The sequence below is a fragment of the Bufo gargarizans genome, chromosome 1 (genome assembly GCF_014858855.1).
Source record: "Bufo gargarizans isolate SCDJY-AF-19 chromosome 1, ASM1485885v1, whole genome shotgun sequence".
Taxonomy (NCBI): Eukaryota; Metazoa; Chordata; class Amphibia; order Anura; family Bufonidae; genus Bufo; species Bufo gargarizans.
In genome coordinates this window covers 131,713,730-131,737,035 of record NC_058080.1, presented here as the reverse complement: position 1 = coordinate 131,737,035, position 23,306 = coordinate 131,713,730, and the positions used below count along the sequence as shown (strand labels likewise).

The following is a 23,306-nucleotide window of genomic DNA, read 5'->3' as shown; positions in this document are numbered from 1 at the left end:
AGAGCTACGCAAATAACCGAGGAACCCACAGGAGTAGGAGAAGAAAGAAGAGTATTTTCTTTTTTTGGTCGGTCTGAGCTAAGGGTACCGAGGGAGATGGGGGGAGGGTTTGTTCAAAATCTGCTGTGGGGCCCAGTCAATTCTTTTTAGGCCACTGATTACAGTTTTACCAACTTCTGTTAAATGTCTACCTTAGAAAACCTTAGAAATTTTCATATACCCTCTTAGTAAATTCTATGTTTGGGACCCTCATCTCTTGGCCAGTGTCTCAATCTGGAAGACCTGTCCTGTCCTGCATTACACAGAGAACCCATTCACATAAATAAGCACTATGTAATGCTTAGTTTCCATTATGGAACTCTGCAGCAAAATTGTAGACTTACGGATAGGTCTCCCCACAAATGAAATCTGATCGCTGTGGGTCACCCCATGGGGATACATTGCAATCGGCTTATTAAATTTGCTTTCCACACACTCAGTAAACCAGAATGCCTCCTTCAGTCTTCTGTAAGATCGCCTTTTTATCTGCTGACATACTACTTCCTAATATTCTGTTTTGCTCATGTCAATCCAAACACAAATTTTACCTTAAATGTCTTTAGGACCTGCTGTGTACTTCTTGGCTGGGAGTAAGGCTTGGGCATCAGCATAGGCACTGCCTTGGAGACCACACTTTTTGTTGGCGAAGTCCGACCTGCTGGTGCTTTAAAGTCTGATTCACTAGTAGGAGATATGGTCGCCTCCACGGTAGATGTGAATTTAGGAGACGGTAAAGACTGCTGCCTCAGATACTTTAGAGGGTTAGGGTCCTCTGTAGAGGAGAGTAGGCCTGGCTCCACTGAGTGGCTTCTCTCAAGAATTTTTGGCATCACTAAACGTTCGAGGACTGCTTCACTTATTGTAAACCTTTCAATGTATTTCTGTAAAATCTTGTCTGCTTCCTCTTTTGTCTTAGCGTTTTTGTAGGCTTCATGTAATTCCCTTTCTCTGCGCTCTCTGTTAGGACAAACACAAGGAATTCAGAAGTACGGTAATGACTGACAGGACATTTAGCAATGTACAAACAAAGTATAAATGAATGGATAAAAGTGTTTCCTGTCCTTACAAATACATGCTAACATACATATATATAACTGTCCCCCAGCCACATCTCGTCAACATAGTAAATATTCAATGACTGTACAATACAAAATAGTGCAAGAAGGTTAACGCATTAAAGAAAAAAAATTCACATTAACTGAGGAGCAGAAAACACTTACATGGTGCCCCCCTTTTCATCATTTCAGCTGCAGATCCTTCTCCAAACCCCAGGCTCCTCTTCTGTCATCCAGAATGGCTGCACTGCTTCTGAGACTACTTGATGCATACTGTATACTTGGTAGTCCAAGACACTTTCTGTTGGTCGCTCGAATTGGCCAGCACTGGTCAAGTGATATGTGCTGGCCAATCTGAGGGCAGCAGGAAGAGTCTTGGACTACCAAATCCACAGTGTGCATCAGGCAGAAGAGGAACCTGGGAATTGGCAGTTCAAATGATGAAAAGGAGGTCTCCAGGAAACTGTTCTGTTCGTTTTCTAGTTAATGCCAGAGGGTTGCTTTAAATCTTTTCATTTTATTTAGGATTCATAGGATCAATATCGAGAAACGTATTAAGCAAAATCAGGTTGATGGTTCGAAAGGTGATCTCTGTGACCACTTCGGCTCTCTTGAGCCTTGCTCACATAGTCATCAGAATTCGGCAATCAAGTCACAGGGAATGTTCCTGAAATAGTATTCAGTGTGATCCTAAACAGATAATGGCGCTGCACACGCTATCCTGGAAGTCCATTTGTACATATATCGTTGTCAAAATAGGCCATAATGTTTTATCCTTAGGCAGCAGGGGCCAGCAGTGCAGGAACAGAGATAAATTCAAATATTAAAGGTGTGTTGTCCAGCCAATGGTTTTTTTAAGACTCACAATGGCAAAGAAACAGAAATCAGATTTACCTCCAACAATCCCATGTGTCAGAAACCATCCTGATATAGTTTACTTTGCCCTCAAGTTTGCCCTCAGTCAAGATGGTGGATTATGTGTTTCCTGGTTGCCATCTCACTTCCTGTTCCTGTTCCTTTTTAAACTGGCCAGACCTTCCTGTCTTTGCTGGAGTATTGTGTTTGGCTTTTAGTCTGCAATCCTCTTGCTGGAACTCACTCCTCCGTGTGTTCTGTGCCCTAGCGGTTCTCCCTGCTACCTCCTGTTGCTGACCCGGACTGTTCTTGGACCTTCGTACCTGCTTGCTGCCTGCCCTGACCTTTTGCTCGTCTACCTTCCTGCCAGCTTGCCGCCTGCCCTGACTTCTGCTATCCTGACCTCGGTTCTCGTCTACGGACTCTGTCTCACCTGTGCGGAGCACAACAACGTGGGTTCTGCTACATCCGTGTTATATATACTCTGCTCCCAAGTCCTGGCCATCGGATTCCAGTTCTGTTGCACCAGTATCGTGACACCATGCCTCTCCCGGGCAGAGTTGCTAACCCAGAAATTTACAGACAGTCTGTTAAAATAGGCTACTTTTTTCCTGTTCCCGTTTCCTATTTGTCCATATAAAATGTAGGCCATCCGTGATTTTGGGATAAGTTGTCCAAACAAAAGAAAAATAATGGTTGCTAATTCGGCTCCCAGTCCCTGCTTGTCTTTGCTCCCTGGTCCATCTCAACATACAGGAAATACTTGCTCAGCTAATCACTGGCCTCAGCGATCACTCACCTCAACCAGTGACTGGCTGAATGGGCATTTCCTGAGGGTCAAGAGGGACCTGGAAGCAACTATCTTTGGGGGCCAGGGTAGAGCAGGAATGGGGGCAGACAGGGATCAATGGAGATGGGTTTGACTTCTTTTGTTTTTCTTTGCCACTCTGAGTCTAGAAGTCATGAAACCTCTTTAAAGGGAACGTGTCATCAGAAAATGACATTGTTTTACTCAAGCTTTTATATTTAACGTTTCCTTTGAATGTTTGATGATTTTGTTTTAATTTTCCATGTCACCATCTATATTTAAAAACTAATACTAAAATCCGGCATTTTTTGCACTGATCACTAGGCCTCAAATATGTCGAGACTTCCTGTTCTTTGAAGGAAGTTAAATTTTTTTTTTTTTATTTATAATTTCAATCCTAATTCCAATTTCCATCTACAAAAGTTGATTCACTTTGCAAACACTTTTGTATTCTGGCTTTGTACTGATTTTGAACTGTTTTATGTCATATTTTGTATTCATCTCTCATGATTGGTACAGGTCCCAGAGGTTGGATCCCCATAAACCATATAGTAATGGCATATTCTAGAGATCACTTTATCAGATGGGAATTAACCTTTTATTTACCAGATATACAAAGAATTACCATGGCAGTAACTTACTTTTCCTCCACTATTTCTTTATATGTTTTTATGCTTTTTCTTCTTTCGGTTAAGTCACCTTCTCCACGAAGCATCTTCTCCATCTTTTTCCTTTCTTCCTCTTTCTTTATCAAGTCCTGTGATGCACTCCTCCTGCGGGTCTTCCATCGGGCAAGGTCCTACAACAATGTCAAGATTAGCGTCACAGAGAAACAGAAAAAAAAAGCTTGCCATACATATTCGTCTTTTGGCAGCTGGATCTGCTAAGAACGGCCAGTCTGGCTGACACTCAAATGTGTATGGGAAGCTCCTGACTCTACCCAGAGAGATGACTTCAGAGGAACCAAGGATCGGGTAAAATAATATTTCGCCTGATCCTTTTCTTCAGCCAGGAGATAAGCCACCGCCATAAGTGTCTGGCAGCGGCTTTCTCCACTCTCCCCACAGAATACACATACACGTTCGGCCAAGCCAAACATCTATATACAGGGCCTTGCAAAAGTATTCCCCCCCCCCCCCCGTTGACTTTTTTCTGATTTTATTACATTACAGCCTTAAATTCAATGTTTTGTTAATCTGAATTTTATATGATGATCAGAACACAATACTCTAAGTTTGTGAAGTGAAATGAGAAAAATATACAGTACAGACCAAACGTTTGGACACACCTTCTCATTCAGAGAGTTTGCTTTTTTTCATGACTATGAAAATTGTAGATTCACACTGAAGGCATCAAAACTATGAATTAACACATGTGGAATTATATACATAACAAAAAAGTCTGAAACAACTGAAAATATATGTCATATTATAGGTTCTTCAAAGTAGCCACCTTTTGCTTTGATTACTGCTTTGCACACTCTTGGCATTCTCTTGATGAGCTTTAAGAGGTAGTCACCTGAAATGGTTTTGACTTCACAGGTGTGCCCTGTCAGGTTTAATAAGTGTGATTTCTTGCCTTATAAATGGGGTTGGGACCATCAGTTGCGTTGTGGAGAAGTCAGGTGGATACACAGCTGATAGTCCTACTGAATAGACTGTTAGAATTTGTATTATGGCAAGAAAAAACAGCTAAGTAAAGAAAAACGAGTGGCCATCATTACTTTAAGAAATGAAGGTCAGTCCGAAAAATTGGGAAAACTTTGAAAGTGTCAGTCACAAAAACCATCAAGCGCTACAAAGAAACTGTCTCACATGCGGACCGCCCCAGGAAAGGAAGACCAAGAGTCACCTCTGCTGCGGAGGATAAGTTCATCCGAGTCACCAGCCTCAGAAATCGCAGGTTAACAGCAGCTCAGATTAGAGACCAGGTCAATGCCACACAGAGTTCTAGCAGCAGACACATCTCTAGAACAACTGTTAAGAGGAGACTGTATGAATCAGGCCTTCATGGTAGAATATCTGCTAGGAAACCACTGCTAAGGACAAGCAACAAGCAGAAGAGACTTGTTTGGTCTAAAGAACACAAGGAATGGACATTAGACCAGTGGAAATCTGTGCTTTGGTCTGATGAGTCCAAATTTGAGATCTTTGTTTCCAACCACCGTTTCTTTGTGTGACGCAGAAAAGGTGAACGGATGGACTCTACATGCCTGGTTCGCACCGTGAAGCATGGAGGAGGAGGTGTGATGGTGTGGAGGTGCTTTGCTGGTGACACTGTTGGGGATTTAGTCAAAATTGAAGGCATACTGAACCAGGATGGCTACCATAGCAGTTTGCAGCGGCATGCTATTCCATCCGGTTTGCATTTAGTTGGACCATCATTTATTTTTCAACAGGACAATGACCCCAAACACACCTCCAGGCTGTGTAAGGGCTATTTGACCATGAAGGAGAGTGATGGGGTGCTGCACCAGATGACCTGGCCTCCACAGTCACTGGACCTGAACCCAATCGAGATGGTTTGGGGTGAGCTGGACCGCAGGCAGAGTGAAGGCAAAAGGGCCAACAAGTGCTAAGCATCTCTGGGAACTCCTTCAAGACTGCTGAAAGACCATTTCCGGTGACTACTTCTTGAAGCTCATCAAGAGAATGCCAAGAGTGTGCAAAGCAGTAATGAAAGCAAAAGGTGGCTACTTTGAAGAACCTAGAATATGACATATTTTCAGTTGTTTCACATTTTTTTGTTATGCATTTAATTCCACATGTGTTAATTCATAGTTTTGATGCCTTCAGTGTAAATCTACAATTTTCATAGTCATGAAAATAAAGAAAAGTCTTTGAATGAGAAGGTGTGTCCAAACTTTTGGTCTGTACTGTATAAATAAAACTATTGTTTAGAAATAGAAAACAGAAAATTGTCATGTGCGTATGTATTCACCCCCTTTATTAGGAATCCCATAAAAAGCTCTGGTGCAACCAATTACCTTCAGAAGTCACATGATTAGTAAAATGATGTCCACCTGTGTGCAATCTAAGTGTAACATATTCTGTCATTACATATACACACCTTTTTTGAAAGGCCCCAAAGGCTGCAACACCTAAGCAAGAGGCATCCCTAACTAAACACTACCATGAAGACCAAGGAACTCTCCAAACAAGTAAGGGACAATGTTGTTGAGAAGTACAAGTTAGGGTTAGTTTATACAAAAATATCCAAATCTTTGATGACCCCAAGGAGCATCATCAAATCTATCATAACCAAATGGAAAGAACATGACACAACAGCAAACCTGCCAAGAGACGGCCGCCAACCAAAACCCACGGGCCGGGCAAGGAGGGCATTAGTCAGAGAGGCAGCACAGAGACCTAAGGTAACCCTGGAGGAGCTGCAGAGTTCCACAGACTGGCTTATCTGTACATAGGACGACAATAAGCCGGACGCTCCATAGAGTTGGGCTTTATGGCAGAGTGGCCAGAAGAAAGCTATCACTTTCAGCTAAAAACAAAAAAAGCACATTGTGAGTTTGTGAAAAGGCACGTGGAAGACTCCCAAAATGTATGGAGGAAGGTGCAAAAATTGAACTTTTCGGCCATCAAAGAAAACGCTATGTCTGGCGCAAACCCAACACATCACATCAACCAAAGAACACGATCCCCAGAGTGAAACATGGTGGTGGCAGCATCATGCTGGGGCGATGTTTTTCAGCAGCCGGGACTTGGAAACTGGTCAGGGTTGAGGGAAAGATGGATGGTGATAAATATAGGGATATTCTTGAGCAAAACCTGTCCCACTCTGTGCGTGATTTGAGGGTGGGACGGAGGTTCACCTTTCAGCAGGACAATGACCCCAAACACACGGCTAAAGCAACACTTGAGTGGTTTAGGGAGAAACATGTAAATGTGTTGGAATAGCCTAGTCAAAGCCCAGATCTCAATCCAATAGAAAATCTGTGGTCAGACTTAAAGATTGCTGTTCACAAGCGCAAACCATCTAACTGAAAGGAGCTGGAGCAGTTTTGCAAGGAGGAATGGGCAAAAATCCCAGTGGTAAGATGTGGCAAGCTCAGAGAGACTTATCCAAATCGACTTGAAGCTGTGATTGCTGCAAAAGGTGGCTCTACAAAGTATGGACTTTAGGGGGTGAATAGTTATGCACATTAACTTTTTATGTAATTTTGTTCTGTTTGTTATTTGCTTCACAATAAAATAAAAATACAAATAAATAAAACATCTTTAAAGTTGTGGGCATGTTCTGTAAATAAAATGATGCAAATCCTCAAACAATCCATGTTAATTCCAGGTTGTGAGGAACCAAAATAGGAAAAAAGTCAATGGGGGTGAATACTTTTGCAAGGCACTGTATATGGGAAAGCCGGGACTATCCAAATAATAATAAGAAGAAGAAACTTGTGCAATATATGTACCACCCTGACTCTGCTCTAATTCCCCACAGTGTAGCCCAGCACTTATATTGTTCCTTTATGTGCCATCCTGTGGGCCGATAAGCTCACGTTAAGTGTCATCACTATGGATAACATGTCAATGTGTCAGAGCAATGAGAGGCACAAGACACCAGCAACCAAGTATATTGCATGCTTCCTTATTTTACTATTTTGTATTTAAATATCCTGGAAGCCCTCCTTACAGCCTATGCCCACATGCTCCAAAGCATATAAACTGAAAGTGAAGCAAATTTACAAATTGTTTCAATTCAAATTCTATATAATATATACAGCTCTTATGCAAATCTTTCTTATTTCCATGGTAAGAGAATACAAAGAATCTGTGTAGTCTCACGCTGTAGTCATATGGCCATTTCCTGTACCCTATTACTTGCTGACCTCCTAAAGTAAAATTAGTAAGAATATACACGACTGTATGTGTTCTGCAGTCCGCAAATCGCACATCCATGAAACACAGATACCAGCCATGTGCATCCCACATTTTTCCCAAGTCCCGCAAACCAAGCAAAATGGACAAAAGGACATGTTCTATTTTTATTTTGAGGGGCCGTGGAACGAACATATGGATGCGGACAGCACACCCCATTGAAATGAATGGGCCCGCACTCAATCCGCAATGCAGACCAAAAATACAGTTGAGTGAATGGATCCTTAGGGGACAAGTAGAATATAGAAGTATTTTGTTTTTTATTTCAGTGAAAGTCCACCTGTTTTAGAATAAAAACATATAAAATAAGGGAGAAGTATCCAGGAACAGGAAACATACTGGAGGAGATTTACTAATCAAAGTGCACCAGAATTCTGGCCTAATTTGCACCAAAAACTGGAGTATACGCTTTGCACTTCATTTATTGTTTAAAGAGGTTGTCCGGGTTCAGACCTGAACCCGGAGACATACCCTTTTTTTCACCCAGGCACCCCCCCTGAGGCTAGCATCGGAGCATCTCATGCTCCGATGCGCTCCCTTGCCCTGCGCTAAATCGTTCAGGGGAAGGTCTCTTTTGTTTTCAATAACTCACTGCCGGGCGGAAACTTCTGATTGGCGGTCTTTAGCGCTGCCCTAGCCGTTTTACTGGCTAGGGCAGCGCTAAATCCCACCCATCAGTGCCGGCGACGTCACCCGGGCTTCCTGGCAGCCCCATAGAGAGCCCCGGTTCGTCACCGGATCTCCAAAAAATGCCTTTGCCCTGCGGGATTTGGCGCAGGGCAAAGGAGAGCATCGGAGCATGAACTGCATCGATGCTCAAGTCAGGGGGGCTGCCGGGGTGAAAATGGAGATATGTCCGGGTTCAGCTCTGAACCCGGACAACCCCTTTAAGCTACTTTCTCTTGACTGTGTGACCTACCTGGAAAGAGCTGTAGCCTATCAGAAATAGGACATGGCTTACACTGTGACAACTTGCATCAAAAAAAGTAAAAAAAAATTGGTGCACAATTCTGCGTAAAGTAAGCAAACTCACAGGTGGTATAAGCATAGTTTAGACCAGGGATGCTCAACCTGCGGCCCTCCAGCTGTTGTAAAACTACACCTCCCCCATGCCCTTCTGTAGGAAATGATAGGAGTTGTAGTTTTCCAACAGCTGGAGGGCCGCAGGTTGAGCATGACTGGTTTAGAAAGTCCAAAGATGTGCCAGATTTATCTTCCAGCACCCAATTTACATTAGTCAATCTGCCCCTTTGTGCTTTATTGGTATTGCGAGGGAGCTTTAATGTGACATTTTGTCGCAGCGGACCAAAACTACCTACATTCTGCCATGTGTCATCCTCCTCTTTGAGTAGATCGTTGACATACTGCAGATGTTCTTGGTGTGCTCGGCTATGCGGTATCATTGTTCCTTCTTCCTCACACCTCATGTCCAACATGCTTACACTCCTGCACAGAACACACAAAAGACAGACCATCATTATATAACAGTCTGCAAGCATTCTGTAAAGGTACCACAAGATGGCGCCACATGACAAAGCAACATGCAGTGCAGATCAGAAGTCTATGATCCATGCACTTCATGGTTGTCCTGTAAGGGGAGACATTTGTTAAGAAAATGAATCAAAACTAAGCACACAAGGCAAAGCATGCAAGCAGTATATTGACAGTAACCAAATATTAAGATCAACGCAGGTTGTAGGTACATAGACTGTGCTGAGTACCACCATCCAGTGATGGGATTTTTTAGGTTGCCAGGGTAAATTACTGAAACAAATCAGACAGCATACATTATTATGAAGTGCATTCGTATAGATAAAAACGTGTATCCAGCATGAGATTGCATCCAGACCTCAGCCATGAATGTACAGATGTAGCAGAGCTAAACTTGACTCACGTGTTATCTCCATTATCTCGAGACAAAGGCCATTGAAATCCATTGAAAATGTAGTTAACCTTTTCTTTTTGCCATTCTTTACTTTACACGTTAACCATCAAGTTGAGCTCTGCTGCATCTGTACCAAAGGTAATATTGCAAGATTTATGGGGCTATGGCTCATTTTGAGACTAGTCCAACAACCTACATTACAGGGCTACTTTCACACCAGCGTTTTTACTGGATTCCGTCACGATAATACAACAGTCTGCATCCGTTATGAACGGATCCGGTTGTATTATCTTTAAAGGGTTTCTACCACTTCGTTTTCACATAATAAGCTTTCAGACACTAGCGATCCGCTAGTGTCTGCTCTGCCAAACAATCCTAATATAATAGCTTTTGGGGCAGCCGTTTCACAAAAAAAAGAACTTATATTGATATGCTAATGACCCTCTAGGTGCTATGGGGGCGTCATTAGCACCTAGAGGATCGGTCTACCTTCACAAGATGCCGCCGCCCAGCGCGTCCCTCCAGCCCGCCCATCTCCTCCGGAATGCGATCAAGCGGACGACTTCTCGCGCATGCGCCGTGCGCGTCTGTATTCGGCGCATGCGCAGTGAATGTCCGACCGCTTCCCTGCTCAGACATCTCCACTGCGCCGATGGAGCACTATGACGTCATCGGCGCAGGCGCAGTGGAGATGTCTGAGCAGGGAAGTGGTTCCATTTTCTATCGTGTCCAAGAAAACGGATCCGTCCCCATTGACTTACATTATGAGTCAAGATGGATCCGTCTTGCTCTGCACCACAACGTTTGCAGCGTTATTCTGTCCGCAATGGGGACGCAACCAAGCGGAAACAGACTGCATTCCATTTCGTTCCGTTCAGTTTTGTCCCCATTGATAATGAACAGGGACAAAACGGAAGCGTTTTCCCCCGCTATTGAGATCCTATGACGGATCTCAATAGCGGAAAGGGAAAGCGCAGATGTGAAAGTAGCCTAAGTCTTGAAAAATCTTTTAAAGTCTGGACAATGGTATTACACTTTCCTTTTTCATTCCTGTTAGGCTACATACACACGACCGTGCCATTTTTTGCGGTCCGCAAACCGCGGGATCCGCAAGAAACGGAAGCCGCCCGTGTGCCTTCCGCAATTTGCGGAACGGAAGCCATTGATATAACTGCCTATTCTTGTCCGTTTTGCGGACAAGAATAGGACGTTATATTTTTTTTGCGGGGCCGCGGAACGGAGCAACGGATGCGGACAGCACACTGAGTGCTGTCCGCATCTTTTGCGGCCCCATTGAAGTGAATTGGTCCGCATCCGAGCCGCCAAAACGGCGGCTCGGATGCGGACCCAAACAACGGCCGTGTGCATGAGGCTTTAGGCTACATGCACACGAACGTTGTTTGCTTCTGTGTCCGTTTCGGGTTTTGTTTTGCGGATAGGATGCGGACCCATTCATTTCAATAGGTCCATTCCGTAGCCCCGCAAAAAAATAATAATAGAACATGTCCTATTCTTGTCCGTTTTAGGCATTGTTACAATGGATCCGCAAAAAAAAAAAAAAAAATGATGGCATACGGACGTCATCAGTTTTTTTTGCGGATCCGCAATTTGCAGACCGCAAAACACATACGGTCGTGTGCATGTAGCCTTAGGACTCATTTAGACGACCATATGCTGTCCACAACAATGTGGATCCGTTTTTTTTGCGGACAGTTCGGCATGTCCACAAAAAAAAAAAAAACTGATTGCATTCCGCTTTTTGGCTGATCCATAGACTTCAATAGGGCCATGTCCTGATTTTCACTGACACGTATAGGACATGGGACGGCATCTAATCTGCAAAAAAAAACAGATCCGCATTTTTGTGCACAGCATATGGCCGTCTGAATGAGCCCTTATCCTGTAATAACCAGGACACATTATTATCCACCAGAAGTAACTAATGACTGTAACCAAGCAAATGAAAATCCACGGACCACTGGTTTCTGCACTGTGACACAGTTTATTGGTGGATATCGGATGTGTATTACTCCTATTTGATATGCACTGAAAATCGTTGCGTAATTCTGTAAAATATATATCTATAGCGCCACCTGCTGTTTTCTCTTTTCTTTATCTCTGTCCACTTCGCTGAGGTGGACGCACATGCTCAATTCTAACCTTCAACTGCCACCAGCCATATATTTCTGTTAGAAACTGTGGCAGTTACAGGTCACGCCGTCTGAGCTGCCAGCTTGAACTAAATCCAGCAGAGCAATTCGAGCAATAAATGGGGAGATCTCTGGATCCTCTAGCTTTGCTAAAAAGAGACTCATGTACTATATGATGTCTGATTTTAAATTGTTACTTAAAACATGGGATTAACACCTTTAAAGCCAGTTTTCCAAGAGTTTTTTTTACTGATGACTTCTCTTCAGGCTAGGTCATCAGTATCTGATCGGTGGGGGTTCGACACCCAGGACCCCCGTCGGTCAGCTGTTTGAGAAGGCACCGGTGCTCACAATGTGTGCTCACATTGTATGGTGGCTGTCCTTGGAATCGCAGCCCAGCCCCATTCACTTCAATGGGGGTGAACTGAGCCGAGGCCACGTGACTGATGAACGTGATGTCACATGGCTACTGTTAGCGCTGCTGCATTTTCAAACAGCTGATCGGCTGGGGACCCAGTTAGAAACTATTGAAAAACCCCTTCAAGTCTTCCAGCTATATGGATTAACACAATGTCACCAATGCCATCTGGGGGACATAAGAGGCTGGCACACTCTAGGCAATGCAAAAAACCTAAGTTGCTGTAATGAACATATCGGCCAATATTCTGCTGCTGAACATCACAAGAGACCAGTGATGTACAGCCAGTATACATAAAGTGAGCAATACCAGAGCCACACGTGCCAAAAAATAATTGCTATCTGCAAAAAATGAGTATAGCACACAGATGGAAAATAATATCGTGTCCCTAAGGCTACTTTCACACTGGCGTTTTGGCTTTCCGCTTGCGAGATCCGTTCAGGGCTCTCACAAGCGGTTCAAAACGGATCAGTTTTGCCCTAATGCATTCTGAATGGAAAAGGATCCGCTCAGAAGGCATCAGTTTGCCTCCGTTCCGTCTCCATTCCTGCAGCGTTTTGGTGTCCGCCTGACGAAACTGAGCCAAACGGATCCGTCCTGGCACACAATGTAAGTCAAGGAGGACGGATCCGTTTTCTATGACACAAAAAAAAACTGATCCGTCCTCCATTGACTTTTAATGGTGTTCAAGATGGATCTGTCTTGGCTATGTTAAAGATAATACAAACGGACCAGTTCTGAACGGATGCAGACGGTTGTATTATCTGAACGGATCCGTCTGTGTAGATCCATGACGGATCCGCACCAAACGCGAGTGTGAAAGTAGCCTAAGGGTACTTTCACACTAGCGTTTTTCTTTTCCGGCACCGAGTTCCGTCCTAGGGGCTCTATACCGGAAAAGAACTTATCAGGCATATCCCCATGCATTCTGAATGGAGAGCAATCCGATCAGGATGCATCAGTTCAGTCTTTTTAACTGATCAGGACAAAGATAAAACCGCAGCATGCTACGGTTTTATCGCCGACCCAAAAAACTGAAGACTTGCCTGAATGCCGGATTTTTTCCATAGGAATGTATTCAAAATACCGCAATGTAATAAAAATATATAATGGATCTGTTTCTCTGGATGACAAACGGAGAGACGGATCCGTTCTTGCAATGCATTTGGAAGACGGATCCGCCTACAAATGCTTTCCGTTTGCCGGATCGGAACTGCTTGCCGGGTCACTCTGCCGCAAGTGTGAAAGTACCCTTACACACATATTCCTGAACAAGTGAATGCTCGGAGTGGAGATAAGGGGTGCAGACTTTGCCTAGCGTCCACACACCTTACAGCAGGGACCAGACCTGGCACAAATACCAATTAATATAATCTAAAATGTGCAGATGTTTAAGCTGTAGGCCATCCTATAACACTGTGTATTATTTTTCTTCCACAGCGAAGACAAGAAGATTGCGGAGATCACCCCAACCCCACTACTTAGTGCAACACCACAGCTCTTTAAAGGGGTATGAAAAAAACACCATCACCAGTAGGCAGTAAATGGAAGGGGGGAGGGGGTCGGTATATGTGACTGGTACTGTAGGGGCCATCTGACACGCTGGAAACCTCCGTGGCTTACGATACCGATGTTGAGGCCAGTAAAAAGCAATGTAGGAGAAAAAAAACTTTGCATTTCAGTACGTTGGTTTCACAGGGTGCTGTTACGGGCAGTCAGAACGGGTCTGAAGAAATGGCATAGCACCCTCCATGGAGCAGCCGCAGCAGATCGCGGACCCATTCACTTTAATGGCTCTGCGATCCGGCCGTTCCGCAAAAAGATAGGACATGTTCTATCTTTTTGCGGAACGGAAGTATGGGACGAAACTCCACGGAAGCACTCCATAGCGCTCCTGGAGGGTTACGTTCCGTGCTTCCGTTCCGCATCTCTGGATTTGCTGACCCATTGAAGTCAATGGGTCCACATCCGTGATGCAGAATGCACACGGAACGGTGCCCGTGTATTGCGAATCCGCAAATGCGGTCCGCAATACGGCAACGGGAAGCACACGTTCGTGTGCAGGAGGCCTAAAACAGGCGTAGAAACTGATAAATGAGATGGCCTGCCGGCCTATCCTCTTCCCTGCCACTCCCCCCTTTTTAAATCTGCCGTGAGCGGGGAAAAGTCGCAGACTGCGACGCAAATAACCTTTACACCGCAATCTGTGCTAGGAGTACTCCTAATATAGGCGTATTTCTGGATAGTTGTTGACCCCCACAGTGTATTTCTCTTCTTTGAGAGAAGCAATCTGCTGATTGCTTGTTATAAAAAAATAAAATAAAGTTTAAAAATAAAAAACATAAAAATTCTAATCACTCCTCTTTCCCCGAAATTTTAATAAAAATACATAAACAATAAAAAAAAATACACTTAATGGGCATTGCTGTGTGTGAAAACGCCCATACTATTAAAATATAAAAATGTTTATCCAATTCGGGAACAACAGTCAAAATGGCTGATTTACAGTTTTATGGTGGTTTCACCTCCCACAAAAAAATTCATAAAAAGTGACCCCAAAATTGTATGAATGAAAATTACAGATCGCCCTGCAAAAAATGAGCCCCCACACAGCTTTGTACACATGACTACAAAAAAAGTTATAACGGTCAGAATATGGTGAAGAAAAGAAAAAGGGTTTTATTTTTTTCAGTATTAAAATGCAAGAATATATATGTGGTATCCCCATAACAGGTCAGGTCAGTTTTACCATACGGGGAACGCCGTAAAAACAAAACCCATAGAACTGTTGCAGAATTTTTTTCCAGTTCTCCACTACATCGTGTAAAATATTAAATGGTGGAATTAGAAAGTGCAACTTGTCCCGCAATAAAAGCAAGCCCTATGTGAACGGAAAAGTAAAAAAAAGTTATGGCCCCGGAAAGGCAGGGAATAAAAACGCAAAAACGAAAATGCAAAAACAAAAAGAACTACCCATCAGCTAGACCACACCTTTGTCTTCTATGCAGAACATCTTAGAACTTTTATCTGCCTTCACTTACAATTCCCACAGACGACACAGACTAATCCTAGCTATAGCCATCTGTTATCCACAATGACATAGCGCAGAACACTTGGCGACACAACCTATTTGAAGCCTGGGCTGTGGTATTTGAGGTTGAGGCTCAGGACACTACGCACCCAGAAAATGGCCAATTTGGTCAATGCTTTGAAGCTCATTATTCAAAACAAAAATAAAAAATCTAATTGTCGTGTGTACCGGTCTTCATCCACTTTATAGTAAATTTCCTGGACATCAAACACTTCACATCAATGACGGGATTTAATAGCACAAGATTCCTTCAAGCCCTGAAGCTCCAGCTCATGTAATATAATGGCTGCATATGATTATACAGATAGTGAACACGCAGTTACAATACTGAGGTGGCTACACAGAAAAGGTGGCGGTCCCATCATAAAAATCATAAATTACAATGTCCCGTTATTCACTTAGGAAATGATGTTCGCTTCCCCTACACATCTCTTCCTACCAGAAGGGTAACCTGAAGCTTCTGAGCCCCAGTGCAACATCTGTGAAGACCACAACGATGAGACATCATTTATAGTGCTGGGGAAGGAGAAATCTTGCTCCTCAAGTTCCAGAGGCAACTGAAACAATGGGCCTGTCCTGGAGGACAGGAAACCTTGCCTATAGCAACCAATCAGCGCTCAGCTCTCATTTCTTAAAGTGTTCTGAAAAAACTGAAAGATGAGCTCTGATTGGCTGCTATGGGAAACTAAGAGTTTTTCCTGTTAGACAGTTTTGATAAATGAGGCCCAATGTGTGCAATGGTAAATAGGAATGTATGAATCCTTATTCATTCATGAATTCACTACATTAAAAGGGACAAGATAGGTCATCAATAGCAGATTGACGGGGGTCCAACACCTGACCTCCACCAATCAGCTGTTTGAGGAGGCTGCAGTGCTCCGGTGAGCTCCGCGCCCTCTTCCTAGGCCAGTGATGTCATTCATCTGTTACATGTCCTAGGAGCATTCAAGTGAATGAGACTGAGCTGCAATACCAAGCACGGCCTCTATTCAGTGGACAGTGCTGTGCTTGGCAAGCTGTGAGGAGGCCGCAGCACACAACAGAGCACCAGGGGCTCCTCAAATAGATGATCAGTGGGAGTCCCGAGGGTCGGACCTCCGCCAATCTGATATTGATGACCTATCCTCAGAATCTCAGAAAACCCCTTTAAACAGACACTTTTCAGACAGCCATGCTAAATTTAGACCATTCACAATTTTAAAACTATGTGCATGCCCCTGAGCAAAAAATGTGTGTAGAGGATTCTACTTCTTATTCAAACCAGATGAGTAAAAGCCAAGCTGGGAAGGATAAACGCTATAATAGCAAAATAATAAGGCAATACAGTGCCATGATAGTACTGCCATACACTGCTATAAAAGGACTACATAGTGCCTGGATAATAGCGATCACGTCCTGGGTTTTACTGCCACGCATCAATAGCAGTTGAGCCTTTGGTCAATCTGCCAGAGGATCACTAGATGGTGGAAGCAATTGCCATTTTTGCCCTTCCTATAATTCAGCCCTGACTGCATGTTCAATAGGAAGCAGTTCACACATCATTTATAGCAACACATGTTAAGGCTGAGGCTACACGGCGATCTTGGTATGACACCTGTCGCATGACCAAAGCTTGATTTCTATCGGCACAGCCACTGAACCGAATGGGGTTGAAGTGTGACTGTGATCAGAGACAAAAACTGAAATGGCGCCTCTCCCTCCCCAATGCCAATTTCTTAACCTAACCCCTTCTCTCAGCCTCTGGCCCTTCGACTGCCCCTCTTTTGCCCCTACCTGGTGCTACCTGACGCCTCACCTAACCTCATTTGTAGTGCACCCCTGACAGTGACCCCAGAAATAAAATAAAAAAATCCAACATTAGTGACTTTTTTTGTGATTCTTCAGTCACGCTGCAATCCCATTCATTTTTAATGGCTGCACTGCGACAAAATGATCTTTGGTCATATGACCGGTGCCATGGCCAAGATGGGCGTGCAGCCCCAGCATAATGTGAATTGTTTTTGCAGCATTTTCTTGTGTAGCAGTGAAGACCAGTCACACTTCTTCCCTGTGTGAACAAATCCTAAGATAGTACATTTTACATGCCAAAACTACTAGACACAAATATTCCGAGCCTTGCTTAGCACCGAAAAGTAATATAAGAAAGAAAAGGCTTGTGCTTTATATATCTAGCGTTCGAAGCAAGGGGTACCCAAGAATCATGCACAGTGGATTAATACCAGCACTCTCGCATGACAAGTGTATAGATTAGTTTCATGCTAAATGTCCTTATTGGTGATGTTACTGGTTATTAATACTGCTTAGTACCGAGGGGCTAGATGCAGATGATGATTTTTTTAAGGGTAAGGCATGCACTAGGTGGTTAAACTCTCCAAGCAAAGAAATGGACTTACTCTTCTTCATCTGACCGTAGGCTGCTGAATCTACGAGACCAAATGTAGAATTAGACACAATTGTGGGGCGAAGATAATAGAACATCCTCACAATGATGAATACTGAGCTGTATCAGGACCGCGCACATGTCCACATCTATAAAGACTTCTGCTATCAGACCTCCCCGACTTTCTGACGTCGTTTGTTCATAGTGAATTTTGTGCCTCTGAATGTTCTTGGTTTGAATCACAAATTGTGTGTAAAGGACATATTTATCCTGTGGCACAAAATAGTATCTTGTGCCTCAAATATATTTATTTAACATATTGGCCTTTTACAAAACGTATTTTGTGGTACTGTGAACGGGAGGCGCTCCGCTGCAAACTGGTTGTCATACTGTATATATTCTGGAGAAGCGGATCCTCCTGGTGCTGGCTCATGTCATCACACCTACCATAATAAGTTAGGTGGCATAACTGGTACCCTATCCGTCATTTGTAGGAAGGAATAAATACACCCTCTATTCTTTTAATATCACTGGAGGTTTAGAGGTAAACCTCGCACAGGCTCATTCAGCCTATTAATACCTACAGATGCAGCCGAGCTAAACTTTATGGTTAACGCGTTAAGTAAAGAATGGCAAGAAAAAGATAACACTAACTTTCCAATGGATTTCAATGGCTTTTGTCACAAAATAACCAACACTGTGCCATGTGTTATCAGAGTCAAGTTTAGGTCAGCTACACCTGTATACAACAGATACACCTCTTCTATTACCCAAATATTCTCCCAATATATGAATCTGAAAAGTGTATAAATAATATACAATATATATATACATATACTCAATCATTTATATAAAATATACTTTGTTACAATAACATAAAAATATACAAAAAAAAACATTAAAAACAAAGTCAAAAGGGACCGCATGTTGTGCACATGGTTATTATAGTATGATTGATATATAGAGTACCGTACATAATGAATATATAGTGCAGCACTATAAATGATTATATATGATTATACACCAATAGCCCATTCATATACTCAATTCAATTGCTCTCTATACCTATAGAGAGCAATCAAATTGATTATATGAATGGGTTATTATTGTATATATATGTTATATACAATAACCGTTTATACTATACACAATATATGAATTATACTATAATAACCTTGTGCACACCGTGCAGCCCCTTTTTACATTGTTTTCAATGGGTTTTTAGTTGATTTTTGTGTTATTGTAACAAAGTATTCTATTTTATATAAATGAGTATTATTTATACACTTTTCAGATTCATATATTGGGAGAATATATAGGTGTTGATCATTCAAGCCTATCATCCGGCTTCTCAAAAAAAAACTAAAAGAAACATTCAGGCATCTGATGATGCAGAGTAAAATACTCCGGCAGTTCCTGCTGGTCTTTGCTTACAAGTGACTGCTGCATCCAATCAGTGGCCTCAGCGGTCATGTGGCATACCACCGGCATCACCATTCTGTGAGGAGTCATGATGCCAGCACAGCACCTGAATGCTCAAGTATAATTTTGCCTTCCAAAGATATGCTGGGGACTGCAAATTAAATGCACTAGATCAGTAGGGGACTGGACAGGTGAGTACTTTTTTTTTATATTTTATATAAATTGTGTCCCTTTTTTATTTCTTCCAGAAACCAGACTGCACCTTTAAAGTGGACCTGCAACCTTTCCCTGCCAGGCCTGTTTTAGTAACATCCCCCATGCAATAACAAATCTGGAGCATCTCTTCTTACGATGTGCCACTCCTTTATTATTTCTACTAGAAGTTATGAATTAATTGCCAATAGTCTGCAATGAAGGTCCAGGTGGGTATTACCAGTTGGGGGTGGGTCCCTGTAAAGTTTGTGCTTCCAGTGCTTCCAGTGTCAGACTGTGCAGGAACACACACCCCAACTGGCCCTCTGGACCTTGATTGCACACTGCTCGCAATTCATAACTTCTAGCAGGTATAGTAAAGGAATGGCACAGCATAGTCATAATAGATGCTCCAGAATTGTTATTACATAAGGAATGTAAGTAGTTATTAAGACAGACACTTCAGGAGAGGTGACATGTCCTCTTTAAGAAGGGAGCGGACCAAGGTGAGCTGGGTTACTATATCTTTACTGACTTAATAGCTGCCCTTATGGTAAACATAGCCTTGTTTCATCATTTCCAATAGTCTCAAATGGACAAATATTCAACCACCAGTGTGAGTTATATCCAAAAGCCACACCAACCCTACTAAATGCAACCAACCGAGAAGTCAAAATGAAAACCATTGCATCTACATGTATAAAATGAACAAAATATTTCGCAGAAGCAGTGAAGTCCAATGACATATACATGTGTATGCAAAGTGTGTGCTTAACCCCAACTTTTATGGCATTTGCACTAAATTTACCATAAGTCTAGATCTGTGGATCTGACCATGGCAACCTACACTCATTCTCTGGGGACAAGACATGGTTACCATTCATAGTGGAGAAGAAAATCCCATGTGAAGTTTTCTCAGCCAGGACAGGGCATCCGTGATCAGAGTATCAGAGCATTCCCTGTGGTTGGACTGAATAGGATAGGTCATAGTTTTCTGTGGGTCTTTGATGGGCACCATTTTTTTGTACATTGGGCTGAGTTTACGAAAATAAGAACCTCTACTGCACCTAAACAATTAGCTCTGCTACATTGTATCCACACTAATGCGCACATACATATACACAGGTAAAATATTGTTTTAGATAAGAGAAAAAAAAAAGCCAAAAAACGAATTGATGACATTATCTGACCTCAAAAATTCAAGGTCAGGCCTTTCAAGAGTTTCTTCAGGCTGGGACTTAGGCTCTGCACAGATGGAACTGTGCTGAATGGGGCTGCACATTTGTTTGCTCGTCAGATCATCATCGTTTAACTGAACTGAATCTTCTGCTTTTCTCTGTTCAATTTGCTGTGATGGACTGTCAGAAGTGGAGGTGGTAAAGGTTTGGGGCGTACGAGGAGGCAAAATAGTCACTGCCTGGATGGAGCTATGGAAGCAATTTCAGATATTGTTATAAATTAAGGATTTCATGTTACACTGTAAAACTCTACTTTATAAGAAATAGTACGCGCTTTTACACAAGGTACATAACAGACACCATTAGTGTGAGGAGCACATCTGATATAGGCAAGAGAAAACTCAGTTTTATGTTACATGTACTCACAGAATGAAAAAAACCAAAAAGCATTTATTTGGAGGCCTGTGATCCCACGTTTGACACATTTTCTTTGTAAGACACATTAAATGGGTTGCCTAGTTTATAAAACCCATTTTTTCCACTTACTCTACTAGGGAATTCTGGAATAATTAGACAGGGGTCCCCTATTCAGGATCCTCGTCTCTTGGCTAGAATGGAGAGTGGTTATAAAGGGTTTCATGCCCTGTCCCATTCTGCAGTACATACCCAAACCATAGATCTGAATAGGCTCTTTGTAATATGTAATTCCCCTGTGGTGGTGCTGCAGGGAAATGAAGCCCATAATACTTAATTACAGGCAATAGCTGGTGGCGTGGGGTCCCTGCAAGGGACAATTTGAGATCTGCTTTCATTCCTATAAAACATAAACCTCTTTAGTAAAATATATTGGACAGTGTGCCTTCAAATTCTAGACAGATTTGTACAATTTTCAATTAAACGCACAATAACTCAATTTCTATCCAGGCAAAACAACACGTGGACCTGTACTACAAATCTTATCACATCAAAAGGCTTGCTGCCATCTTGACAAAAATTATTTCTGACCTCAGTTGCTTATTTTCCGCTTGCGAACAGATGTTTTTCTTCTCCTCTACTTTTTGTTGGGCAGAAAACGGCACTGGCAGGAAGTGACTCAATGCCACAATAGGGGGTTTCTGACTGACTGAGATTCTTCTGACCATCATGTCATCTTTTTCCGGGTCTGGAGTGCTTCTGTCCTTCTGCAAGTTCCTATCTACTTTACAGGTGTCTTCTACAGAAGCAGGATGTTCTGCATCAGGGTTGTTACAAGAATCTGCACAGTCTGGTTTCCCAACATTGCAAGGAGGCACCTTACTCCTGCTGGAAGAGGTGACAGGATGTTTCAACTTCATTAGGTCGGAATTACACAACATGCTTTGCCTTTAGGGATGGTTATCCTCAACAGATCAAACCCAGAAGTCAATGTAAGACAATATTAGTATTACAAAGTCAATCATAAAAAAATAAAAATAAATTAAGTCACGGCAAACGCATGCACTGGTATTATTGCTTGCCCCACACCACAGATTATTCCATTCAGTACACAGCACAAAAGAAGCTCACAGGTGCTGGTTGTCCTCTTGGAGTGGCTGTCTATGTCCATTCATTTCCATCATTTGTTCTGATGCTTTCCCATGATCTATACATCTGTGTGAGTCATCAGGTGCAGGTGAAGCATTACTTATTCTGGCACACTTCTGAAAAGTTCCCATTCTACGCGCCAACATGTCATCCCGCTTGGTATCTATGACTTGTCCATCAGCCTCATTTTCAGGAGGTGCAGAAACATCTGGTAACCTACATACCTCAGGTTTCGCTGGCCTACTTACACAACAATATGTGCAATAGTTAATAGCCCATCAGATACTGTATCAAACATGAGAAATGTTTTCACATTTTTGAAATTTCAACATTCGACATCTTAGTAAAACACTATAATACAAATGCATTAAAAAATTATAATTTTGCGACATAGAATAAGTCTTGATAATGACTATGAAACAGAATAGAAGTAATATCAATTAAATGAATTTAGACTAGGAAATTCTTGAAAACAGGTGCAACTGAAAACTATGACTGAATCGACTCTTTCCAATATACCTTGGACTGTATTGTAAGGGTGTTGTTCCCAAGACTTCAATTTTTGAAATGTCTGATAACACTGCTTTGGCGCACGTTATTTCGGGGACCTGTTCGTCCCTGGCATTTCCCTCACTCGCAGTAGGTTTAGCAATGCACAGTCTATCCCACTTTTGCTGATCAATTTCAGTCACTGGACCAAAGCGCACAAATTTTTGCTTATTCCTGGCCCTCTTCTCTTGCAATGATAACTTGCGTTTGCCAAAATCATCATTTGCTGCTCTGGCTAAATCGATATTAGGACTTTGGCTGTTATCTTGCGATTGAACAGGAGTATTTTCACTTTGATTCCAAGAAAAGAAGAAACGAATGGGAAGAAAGAAATGAAAGAAAGAAAGAAAGAAAGAAAGAAATGTGAAATAAGTTGTCTCTTTGTTTAAAATGGGTTAGTTAGTAAAACTCAAATCAGCTGTAAAAACTGAGAACTACCAAACACTGCCATTCTCTTCATGAACTAATGCCACACAAAAGTACCTCACCAAATGCATGATTTTTTAGACATTCCCACATGTGTTTAAAAAATAATAGTGGTCAATGTCTAAAGACTGGTGTCTATACTGATTTCCACATAAAGTATGCGTGGCTGTATTCCTCAAGACTGGAGTCAATATAGTCACCACTATGAGATACATAACTTTTGTAAGATGAAAATTGCAGAGAAGATTTAGTAGATCAGTCGCAACTGAAATCTTTTGTGACTGGAAGGCCACACCAAAGCCATACGAGTTGGTAAAAGTGGTGGGAGACCATCATACATACTGTATGAAGTTCATGCTAGATAACTGATGTAACTGTACTGATACATTATCCAGAATAGAGC

The 23,306-nt window shown here is 42.4% G+C and overlaps 1 protein-coding gene across 1 annotated transcript in view; it reads right to left on the bottom strand.

The window, feature by feature from the left end:
- Window positions 1-23,306, bottom strand: part of LIMCH1 (LIM and calponin homology domains 1) — a 323,950-nt gene that overhangs the window by 33,914 nt on the left and 266,730 nt on the right. The window contains exons 36-43 of the mRNA XM_044276674.1: window positions 22,448-22,768; window positions 21,911-22,171; window positions 21,371-21,667; window positions 20,378-20,614; window positions 17,587-17,616; window positions 8,969-9,095; window positions 3,399-3,556; window positions 588-996 (exon numbers count right to left, since the gene is read on the bottom strand). Of these exons, the coding sequence (XP_044132609.1) occupies window positions 588-996; window positions 3,399-3,556; window positions 8,969-9,095; window positions 17,587-17,616; window positions 20,378-20,614; window positions 21,371-21,667; window positions 21,911-22,171; window positions 22,448-22,768 (1,840 nt within the window). The remainder of the gene's footprint in view (window positions 1-587; window positions 997-3,398; window positions 3,557-8,968; window positions 9,096-17,586; window positions 17,617-20,377; window positions 20,615-21,370; window positions 21,668-21,910; window positions 22,172-22,447; window positions 22,769-23,306) is intronic.